The following is a 12,010-nucleotide window of genomic DNA, read 5'->3' on the forward strand; positions in this document are numbered from 1 at the left end:
CTCATGGAGCACAGGGGAAGCCTGCAAAAAATTATTACTGCAATAATGTACTCACAGTGACTCAAGACTCCTGGTACAGATGTTGTGCACTCGAACAAGCACAGCTGACATCCAAACAGGGCACTGAAATGTTCACATTTCTTTAATATACCAGGATCCTGTGAGCATCAGAAATACTGAATCTTTCCAAGATGGCTTATTAGGAATGTTTTGGACATGGGAACTGGTTTTAACAATGCTTAGCTGAAGGGAGAGAACACTAGAATCTGAATACATCAGTTTTTCAGCCAATTGCTCAGTCAGGTGCTTTGACTCGGCAGACATGAACAAAAATGAAATACTAAAATTTGAAAGGAAACAATAAAAACAACAAAAACCCCCAAACATATCTTACTTCCCATCTTAGGTACTTAAAATATCATTTTTATTATAAAAAACATTAATTCTTTGCCTTGCTTGTTTTTTCCTGTTTGTTTTTTTCTTTGATAGCCACACAACTCATGCTCTGACACTTATGATACAAAATTCAAGTGGTGGTAAAGGCATGAGCAGTGGAGGTGTTTTGTGTGTTGGGTTTTTTTGAAATGTGAGGTACTCAGCCAATCCCACCTAGTAACAGCATCATAAAAATTAATGTCTTCAGTAAATCTGAAATTGTCTGCAGTTGAATTAACAGCAGAAGTCTTTCCTTGCCTTACTTTTTACATAATGAGGAAGCAAAAAAGCCCCAAATCCATCTTTCCACCTGTTTTTTTTTAACAAAATGCCATTAAGAGAATTCTATTAAAACAGTCAAACAACAATTAGGAAATTGCCAAGAGGAAGGAGTGTTAAGCTTCATGACACTGAGGACAGCCAGAGAGGTAGTAATGGATATCTAAAGTTTTAAGAACTCAAAATACAAAAGGTTGCCTGACTGAACCATCAGCTGGAGAGTCTATCATTGATTCTAACTCCAGCAGTGATGACTTCTCAGTGGCCATCACTAATGGGTTCCAAAAATAGTTGATACATACCATGAGAACTAGCAGTTCCTGAACAGACATACATGAGACAGCAAGATATAAAAGGCCACCATTTAATGTTGTCATGACACTACCATGAACACATAATCTTGTAATAAATTTAGCCATTTAACACAGTAATAAAATTATAATGCATACTTCCTCTTCATGCTGTAACGGTCAAAGAAAAGCAATGTTTTAGTTTTAGAGGATGCTTTAAAGAACAATGAACTGTTGCTTATTCTAAGGATACTTGATCCTGGGCATACTTACATTCTGAAATGTGACTTTGAAGACAAAAAATTTGACTGTCACCTTACAGCTAGGACAAATACTTTAAAAACAAACACACATGCAAACATTTTGTAACAGTCCCACTTTCCAAGCTGCTGAGCACCCATTATGCTGATGGGAAGCACAAGTTCCCAACCTTTTCAGTTAAGGGGCAAGTTAGGTCTCACTGTCAGTATTCAGAAATGGTTAGGCACTTCCAAAATTAGCCCCAGACATTTTAAAAAAGGGACTTTGGTTCTAAAGAAACTTCTGAGGTTACTGTATGAGAGAGTGTGAAAAGAAACCTAGATAATTCCTTCAGGCCCTTCATTCTGATCTGTCATAAAAATTACATGGACACAATAAAACCAATAAAATCAGGAAACACCTTTCTCCCCACTTGGTCTTTGTAGGTCATAAGAGACGGATAAAGAAATAGAGAAATTTTTAACCTTATTCTTGAAAAGACAAGTTTGTTTTGGTTTGGTTTTTTCCTGTATTTTCTTTTACTTTGAGTTCACCCAAAACTACATTTGCTCTTCAAAAAAATGATCTCTTTAGGGGTCAGTAAGATGTGATTAAAAGATTACGTTTAACTATTTTTTATCCTAAGCATTAAATTTATAAACAAAATATATTCACGTGTTTGCACAGTGCCCCAAAGATCCCATGCTACCTTCCCAAGTCTTGCAGTAAACAGGTCAATTATTACCTTATGCATTGTATAAGCTGGGTTGATGAGTTAAGGTTGCTGCTGCAGATTACAGAGCCATACATCAACCCTTTCTAGGCCCCTCTAGAAGTTGTGCAGAACCTCAGTGACTGCTGATGGTTCTTGTTCAAGTGTGCAGCTACAGCCCCTCACACGTGAGTGCTAATTTATCTAGAATTCATATTCAAAGTTTCTGCCATACAAAGTCCTGTGACACAGATGTATTCAATGTTTCCACAGAAACAAAAATGAGTTATTTGTAGATTTGAAGTGCTGTCATGTCTTGTCACTTGCAGAGGAAGAACTTAATGTAGAGGCATGAATGCACACCCTTTTGAGATGTTACCAAGAGCCTTTCAACATTATTACTAGCTTGATGCCCAAATCTTCTAGGGTTTACTTGCCCAGTTTTTATTTTGCTATGTTTCAAGACTAAGCACAGATACTCAGAATGAGAGTATCATTCCTAGTCAGTTGTATAAACCTGCTGTAAAATTTCCAAAACTTCACCAAAATTAGGGAGAATTTCAAATCCAGATAGCGTTCCTAAAGAAAGCCTCATAAAGCACCATGTGTGTTACACCTGTAACAATTACATTAACCACATATAAAGGACTGAGTTGATGCATATTCCCCATAATTCTGCAAGGGGAATGCAGCTCTTAAATGGATGGTTTTACTTTAAGAAAAATAAATTTTTAATTATTAAAAACCCCATCAGAGTCTCAACATTCCTTGAGTCTCTGTCTCTCAGGAGGCTTACAGTGCTGTTTTGTTTTACAGGTGTTTTGCTGTTCAGAAAATAGGTCCTAATAACACATACATGAATTAAATACAAGAAAGAAGAAAACCCATCTTACAGCTAAAGTTACCTAGAGACAAAAACAACATGTCTTACTGATATCTTCTTAATACAAGTATCATAGGTTTTAGGTTCCACTGACAGAACCAGTACACAAAACTGAGCATGAACTAAGGATGTGCCATTATGTATGTTGAGGAAAGGAGCTAATGCTTTGTGGTTGTTTTCACACACTCCTGTGTATATTTTTGTTAAAAGACATTTTTAGGATTCTCATTATAAAGTAAGTATTATCAAATTACATGGGGAAGGAATATTAATTCACTCATACAGATAAATTTGGAGTATTCCATCCTGATAAGTCTCACTTACCTTGTTCATTCATAGAGTACCTAACACTATGGAATCCAGAGGTGACCCTACATTTACTCAATCAGTTCTTCCAAGACTCACTGTGTTTATAATTAATAGAATTCATCATAGCATATGCAGCTTACAGTAACCTGTTTGCACTCTCGCTGACATGTGCAACTTCATTTAATGTCCTCTTCCCTTTACATCACTAAATTTCTCACCCTCCTTAAAAACATTTTTATTCCAGTCTGAAAGAACATTACCTATAAATATCTTTAGCAGTACTGATCGGGAGAGCAAGTCATCAGTTCCACTACACACTAATAGGTACTTGTTACCAAAGCAATACAAAAAATATTCATCATTGTCAAGGTCAGTTTTTCAGGATCTCATTTTTGTGGGATGGAGTAAAAATAAAAAAAAAGGAAAAAAAAAGTATTGTGACTTTCTATCTCTTACTGACAAAGTGAACTATAAAGGCTTTGGTTAATTTCAGCTGAAATAAGTTTGGAACTTGGGAGTCCTTTCACTCTTGCTTGTTCAGAGATCCCAGAAGAACACTACATAGCAATGAACAGAAGACTTTGGCAGGTACTGGGCAATTAGGCTGAAATATGCAAATATGGTTGACTTTTTTCCTTTTCACTAAAGATTCAGAATTGATGACTAAATGAGGAAATAACAAATATATCTGTTTGAAGAACAGAAAAAATGTGAAGACCAACACTTGTCTATTTCATATCACAACATACATTTGGTTGAGGTCACTCTCCATGGGAAGTTATAAAAATAGGACAACTCACTACCATGCTTATACTATTGCAAACTTAGTTACCAAACATGCTTTTCACCTGCAGCAGTACTGGCCCACTGTAAATGAGAGAACAAAGTCCATGTCCCAGTTCTGGCCTTTTTCCCTTTGGCTGCTGGGGCAGTGGGTGGCGGAGGTGATAGTAACATGCTCAGCACCTGGAGGGAAAAAGTGCCGCACGTCCCACACCAATAATTATGAATCCTTACATCTACTGGAGTCACTATAGAAGGCATGGCACTTTAATCCCTTGTTTAAATAAGCACAGCCACTTGGTAGATGTTTGGTTACTTTGCTCAGTTTCCACATCTTAAGACCAAAAAAAAAAAAAAAAATTGTAATTTTATTTTGAAATATAAATCCAGGAATCATCATTGCCTTCTCTGTTCTTGGTCTGCTGCAGCTCAACAAGTCTTAGCTCAGGGAGCAATGCCAGTATGAAAACTCAAGTAGCTTTTTAAGTAAATACATCATCATCCTACCCCTTCACAGCATAAATTAAGAACATGGCATTCAAAAACTCTTCCAAGCAAGAGATACAAATGCATTACCCTACCAATGTGTTAGTGGGTAAAGATATAGACATACATACAAAACATCAGTAATATTTTCTTCCTTACTTGACTTTACTTGCTCTTCCTGGGCTATTCCAACATCATCAGAATCAGACAATTCCTTAATGAAGTTGGAAGGAAACATGCCAGTCTTTCCATTGAGAATACCTTCCCACCAGCCCTCTTCTACCTGCATCAAGAAAAAAACAATCCAACAAAAAAAAGGTTTAACATATGCAACACTTTACAGAATTACATTGTATATGTGATTTTCAGTAACAACGATAGCAATTATTTTCACAGAATGAGAGATTTACAAGAGTTGGAAGGGACCTCTAGAGATCTTCTAGTCCAACTCCCCACTAAAGCAGGATCACCCAGAGCACATTACACAGGACTGAATCCAGGCAGGTTTTGAATATTTCCATTTCTATGGAATCTGCAACCCCCCTGGCCAGCCTGTTCCAGTGCCTTGTCACCCTCACAGTGAAGAAGTTTTTTTTATTTTTCAGTGGAACTTCCTATGCTCCAGATTGTGCCCATTGTCCCTGGTCCTGTCAGTGGAAACCACTGAGAAGAGTCCAGCTCCATCTTCCCTGTACCCACCCTTTAGATAATTCTAAACACCGATAAGGTCTCCCCTCAGCCTTCTCTTCTCCAGGCTAAAGAGTTCCAGCTCTCTCAAGACTTTCCTTGTAAGAGAGATGCTTCAATCTGCCAGTCATCTTTGTTGCCCTTCACCGGACTTCTGCCAGTAGTCTCCTGTCCCTCTTGAACTGGGAAGCCCAGAACTGGATGCAGTATTCCAGCAGCCACCTCACCAGGGCAGAGTAGAGATCTACTGGCCATACTCTTCTTCATGCAACCTAGGATTCCATTTTCCTTCCTGGCAAAGGGCACACTGATGGCTCATGGATAATTTTGAACAGTTTGTATTAATTTAAGGAATAAAGAACTGCAAGCCAGAACCTCTCTCTCTCTCTTTTTTTTTTTTCTCTTTCTTTTTCAAAATAAAAACAAGAAAGATGCATGCACCCATCTGTAAATGTCTGAAGTGCTGACAGCAGTCGTAAGAATGGACAAGCATTAAACAAAAGGAAAAAAGAACAACTAGAGAGCACACAGTGTCTCCACATTTCAATTTTTATGGACATAAGTTCAATCAATAAATTTTCAGTGCACTCTGTACTCCTATTCATGAACATCTTGTTGTATGTAATTTAGAGATTATTCCTTAAGTGGTGAAAAGTGAAAGAGAAATGCATGAAAAAGGGCTATGCAAAGAATCTAAACTAGGTATCTTAATCTAAATGATGTAAGTCTTCCTGCCTTCCTTATCAAAATCAGGCATTCTCTATTTTAAAAATTAAGAATGTTGCTACTTCATTAATGTGGTAATGTAAGAACTCTTTGGACAACAAAGAACAGTACAAATGCATACTTGACACTAGATTTACAAATAGCTACTGAAATCCATAATACTGATTTGGTCAGACACCTCCGAGCTCAATCTCAAGAGAAAATATCACTTAAAAATGTCAAGATCCTACTGTAAAACCCATTCAGGATTGAATGGCAGTGTCAGACAGAGAAATGACAGCCCTCTAGAAACCAGATGCCTTTAGGTTATAATGGGACAGCCAGAAATGACTTATTATATGCATCAGCTAAACACACTCTTGACAGAGAAATATTTTTCATCTGTCAAGCAACGTCCATTCACCAAAAAAATATAATAGGGGAGGACAGTGTCAGTCTGTGACACATTAGTCTCCAAAAATGTTTGACCTTTCCTACTCCCACAACCAAAATGATTAAAATAGGAAGGTAACTTCACAATTTAAGGGTGTTCAAATTTGTTGTTTAAAAAACAACCCACCATCTTAAATGGCACTAGTTAGTTGTTACAGAAAAAAGGCCTCTTTTGCATCACTTATCTGTGAAGACCTCAGCATCTTAGAAAACAAAACTGTTATTTAACACGTTCAATTACATAACACAAGCATTTCCTCCAACTATAGAGGAATAGTTGAAGTTCTTTAAATTTAGTACAATTCCACTACAAAGCAAACTGTTGCTATTCCATGAGTGTTTCCCATGCTTTCCCTCCATCTTCATCCTTTATAGCACATCTTTTGTCCTCAGTTGATTTTTTGTTTTAATTTGAAGTTTTGTTCAAGTTTTTGTTCAATTTTTGTTAATTTAGTTTTGTTCATACCAGTACAGCTCCTTTCACTTAATCTCAGTATCTCTTCATGACATAATTTTAGAATTTCTCTTTAAATGCATCAGTAGTATCAGTGAGGTCAATCACAACTTTGGGAATACATCTGTTATCTTTCTGCTGCTTCAAAGAATACAATACATACAAATCACTTGATGACTGGAGTGGGGTGCAGGCTTTTCATGTGATAGTTTTAAAGTAACATAAGGTAACATTTGCTTTTGTTCTCTTCTTACAAATTAAAATCTATATAGAAAACTGAAGCTGCATGATCCACAAAACTGAGCAGACCCTACAAATCACATCTCAAATACCTGTATGTTATGTCCCTATATAAAGAAAATACACAACATGGCTAAGACACTTTGAGCTATAAAATACTTCAATTTTTCTAATGCACTATTCCCAGATGGGTTCTATTGATTAGAGCTAAAAATTAAACCATAACTGCATTAGCTGATTGACCAGAAGATTAACGACAGGGTAATTACACAGTTCCTAAGATCCCTGCTTTACAAGATGCTGAGAATTACTTGACAGAAAATAGGTGACCAGTACCACTCAGTTTCATCTTTACCTTAAATAATTTTCTCCTGCTTACCTCTTTGAGTGTAAAACTTCACAGTTTTCTTAAAAGTTAATATTAGCACTCTTTATGTGGCATGTTTATATTTATGGATCTCTATGAACATGTAAAGAAGAGATACACCTATAAAGATCTCTAACAGGCAAATTTCAATTGAATAGGAAAACACTGGCAGCATTAGTTAGCTTCTTACATGTTTTCCAGCTGATACAAGAACAATTTATCTGAAAATACCATGTCATATCCAATAATTTTACGAATTCAGAAAAATCTAAAGCAAAACCCAGATTTTTTTCCACAGGAAAATACAGAATGATAACACACCAGAGGTTCAGGTCAATAGGAAACTTAATAGGAAAATTTTCATCAAAGGCATTAAAGGCTTTAAGTATTTTTAAAGACTATAGCTACATGCTACATACTTTTAAGCTTCTAAACACACCAGCTAGAGATTAATCCATACAATAACAAAGACAGAAAAATACCCCCAGGATTTAGCTATTGCAAATTAGGGCAATCCATCGCCATATGGTTTGAAATGTCGCAGTAATCCCTAGCTAATAAGACCTTAGAAATAAAAATCCATTATTCATAGAAGTAATCCATCTGGAGATGGCATTCAATAGAATTTGTTACTGTACTACTATAACAGAGTCCTTTTACGATTTATACACCTAGGTCCTGATTCATGAGCAGAATTTATGTGCTGAACCAAACAAACCAAAAGAGGAGGATTTTGTTCAGTAGTCTGGGTCCCTATATGAGACAAGTTCTACTATTTTATTCGTAATAATTTACACATCAGTTTTTTTACATTCTGCCTGAAAGTGAAGTTTTTAGTTTTTAAGTTAGAATAAAAATCCTTCCAGTATGCCAAATGTGTCTAAAGCTAGAGGTATTTTCAAGATGTGTTTTTCAGTGTGTTACATATGTTCCCTGTCTTTCAGAGAGGCTTAGCACGCCCTCATTTTGCCCAGCCACCTAGGCTGCCAGTACTGCTGTAACACTCCATTTGAAGAGCAACAACATATGACAAACTGACTGGAGATACTTCATTACTCCAACTTTTATATTCAGGGAGGTAGCAGCAAATGCACCCAACTGCAACTCAGTCAGTGCCAGGAGTGGGGCAGGAATAGCAGACAGCTGTATGCAGTCCAATGCCTGGATGTGACTGAATGAGATAATATGAACTACAGTATCTGCAGAGAATGGTGCATCATCTTTAGAGAAATGCATCCCATTAAGAAGCCTTGCCTTTGGGGTTTACAGGGAAATTTAATCTAGCTAATAATTATGCAATATTCAAATGTTCTTCCAATATTGAGCTTTGCTGGTTTTGGTTTTTTACATTTTCAGTCAAGAGAATATTTTTTATTTAAGAGAATACTTTTGCTTTTAATTGCATTGCTCAATCAGTAACGCCCTTTTCATATAAATGAATTTTTTGGAAGCTATAAACCAAACACAGATGCAAATAATTCAAAATAGAGTGGTTTACTTTGTTTGAAAGTGAGTGTTCAATCAAATTGTGAGATCCCAACACACAGTAACAACCCAGACTAGAAAGACAGTAAGAGGTTATAATAGTTTTAATTACAAATACTAACATAAATAAGAAAGAATAATGAATTGCTTAGAATAGATACTATAGAAGTAGACAGACAGGAAACTAACAGAGAGAATAATATAGGTAAGACATTCAGAGACACAATCAAGAAGTCCTCAAATGAATATGCAAATGTTAGAACATTAAGTTCCTTAGCGATCAACAAAAATTTCTTGAAATCAGCCTATTTCCATAATTAAAGTGCAGGGGAAAAAAAAAAAGAAAAAAAAAGAAAAAAACATATTACAGTAGTTCAACCCTTCAGACAAACGTATATCAAACAGTGAATGCAGTTTTATTCTGTAACTGTAAAGCAACCAAAGAAAACAAAACTGTTTTAGTAGGTAACTAGGAGATCTTCCCAAAAGAGAGGGAAAAATACTTAAAAATTTTCTTGAGATTTTCTTTTCATGCTAATACAATCTGGAACATCCCCTTTTAAGGAAAGAAGCATCAGAGGGAGCATCAGCCTGACCTAGAGTGCTGTTGCTGTAAGCCTAGCAGCAGTTTCCTTTGAGGGAAGGGGCCAGCACCCCTGCAACCCCAGGATGGGGTATCCAAAACGGGCAGCAAATACCAAAGTGAACTATCCAGTAGGTGCTTGCCAGAATACCTAGGACTGCCACAGCAGCTTGTTATACCTTACCATATAATTAATAGGCTAAAGGTGTCAAATTAATGAAGTGTTCAGTTTTTTAGAGTCACTGACTTAAAGTGTATTTCCAATAAACTCCTGTATCCACCTGTTCCACAAGCACTTCCACAAGCTGTAGATTTGCCTATTAGGCTGACAAGAGTACTTACAGCTCAGCTGGTGCTAACCAAGGTTTTGAGTCAGAAAAGGTTTCAGGTGGAAGCAAATCCCCCTGGATCACAACAGTCTTTCTAAGCTGTTCAAACTTAAACACAGTCCTAGGGATAAAAGCAATGCCAAAGGTTGGCAACAGGAAGGAGTGAAGCCCAAGGTCAACAAATTTTCTTTAACTTAGACCTAAGCACAAAGATCAACAGAAAAACCTCCTTTTTATATAAATTCTAATGGCAGATCTTAAGCTTGAAGGACAAAAGTAATCGCAAAAGTAATTGAAAGGAATTAAAAAACATATATTCCCAAGAGGCAAAATAAACAAGTCCTATTCAGTGCCCATGGGAAAAGAAATTTTGGAAACAGGACCTCAACAGAAGATGATTCCAATGCCACTTGAAGGGTTATTCTGGGAGTGCATTCAGAGGGTCATACTCGTGAGTAACCAATTACCCCTGGGCTTCTGCTACTGCACATCTGGAAGCTGTGTGCTACCTCTGGTGCAGAAGAGAATTAAAAAACTGCACAAGAATCTTGTAATAGGGGATCTTTTCAGCTTCAGAGTTCTTTATTTTACAATGTCAAAATACGCTTTGGGATTTTTTTTCATTTGTTATTTATGATCTGGGGCTTTGTTGTTTTTTTTAAACATCATCTTCTAAGTAAGAAGCTGATGGACAGGGAAAGCAGACATGTAGAATTAGAATGACCCTATAAACACAGAGGTATTTGCGCTCTTATTTACACCAAAAAAAAACACCAAACCTACCACAAGAACTAACCAAACAAGCAGTAGTCAAGTAAGTCCTTGTGAACCACTTGTTGGAAGAGGATCAGGAAAAACATCACAGAATTTCAAAGAAAAGTAACCTAGGGACACAGAAACCGAGCATGAATTCTCAACTGTTTTCTTGCAGTAGCACACGGTTCTCTACTTGTGGCACAAACCATCCCCTTGCCACTATTAAATATTCCCCTTCCAACTCTAGAGCTGTCAAGATAAGTTACTGTAAGGAAAGTCAAGCTGAATCCCCAGTGTTTACCGTGTCCTCGGAAAGGAGTTGAACCACTATCTCATAGCAGCAACAACAAAAAAACCCTACCAACCCTACCCTAAAGAGGCACCATAATTTTAAAAATTCAGCCTGCATGTTTATAATTTCAAGAGTTACTTACAGGATTTGATCTTGAAATATATGGCAATGTTAACTAAAAGCCAAAGAACAAGGCTTGGTGATATCAGAGCCTATCTCTCAAAAACTTAGCTGTGAGATGAACTCCATGCTCTACACACTGCCTAAAAGCTGACTTCTCAGCAAGATGAGGACACATTGCAGAACACTGACAGAATAATCCCAAGTGAAGGTGGAAGCAGCATCATTAAATGACAGGTAAAATGCCCTTATTCTGTTGCTACAGTTTAATTGCCTGGCATCCCAAGAAAGTCTAAGTGTAAAACATAATTGGAATTCAGATATCTGCATTTAATAAGACAATTAGTTACAATTGTATTTTGGGACAACTGTAATTAGGAGTTACAGCTAATGAGCTAGGAAAATGACAAGCAAAAAGCTATCAATCATGAAACATGAACATAAACAACGATAAAAATGATTCTCTTGTTAGTTTCAAATGTACTTTTAATTTAAGCCTGTTAATTAATGTCTCACAGGTATCAGTGTCTCTGTACTTACGGAAACCTCTGGTTTAACAACAAGCATTTTTATCTATTGTGATGAATGTCTGATATTATTGTAATTAATTTCTAACTATTTAGAACATATAAGAAGGAACTGTGATTTCAGCCCATATACAGGATATTTATCTGATGAAAAGCCTAGCATCTCAAAACCCACATTGCTTTTGCCAACTATAAGGGATCTTTTAAACAATTTTTCTTTCCTAAATACACACTTAACGATACATATACACTATTTTGATCTAATCAATATCCATTTCAGTTTTCCATAAATCAGTCAGGAATGAATTTATTCTCAATAAACAAGAAATGCACGAAGTATAAATCCAAGTCAGTTTAAAACCACATTAGCTCAACTGATGCAATTTTCTTAAGAGGATACATTAAATCCTACCTGTGGGAATCTGAAACTTTCTACTCATTAATAAAAAAACGGGGTAAGAGAAAGGGGCAACTGAAAATGAAAAGTGAATGACCATTAATGTTCCAATTACCCACTGGATCATTGTAAATAATGGTGAAGATGCTATCATCCAGTTTTGTACCGAGTAATGACAAAGAACTCTGATATTTTGCA

At 36.4% G+C, this 12,010-nt stretch overlaps 1 protein-coding gene across 10 annotated transcripts in view; it reads right to left on the bottom strand.

The window, feature by feature from the left end:
• Nucleotides 1-12,010, bottom strand: part of SH3KBP1 (SH3 domain containing kinase binding protein 1) — a 221,591-nt gene that overhangs the window by 97,656 nt on the left and 111,925 nt on the right. For 9 of the 10 annotated variants that reach the window (XM_071749422.1, XM_071749486.1, XM_071749412.1 and 6 more), the window contains one exon: nucleotides 4,577-4,700. In XM_071749422.1, the coding sequence (XP_071605523.1) occupies nucleotides 4,577-4,700 (124 nt within the window). Of the gene's footprint in view, nucleotides 1-3,996; nucleotides 4,115-4,576; nucleotides 4,703-12,010 lie in introns of those variants that run through there. The other variant, XM_071749495.1, reaches the window with a different exon arrangement.

Source organism: Heliangelus exortis, chromosome 1, assembly GCF_036169615.1.
Source record: "Heliangelus exortis chromosome 1, bHelExo1.hap1, whole genome shotgun sequence".
In the NCBI taxonomy this organism is placed as follows: domain Eukaryota; kingdom Metazoa; phylum Chordata; class Aves; order Apodiformes; family Trochilidae; genus Heliangelus; species Heliangelus exortis.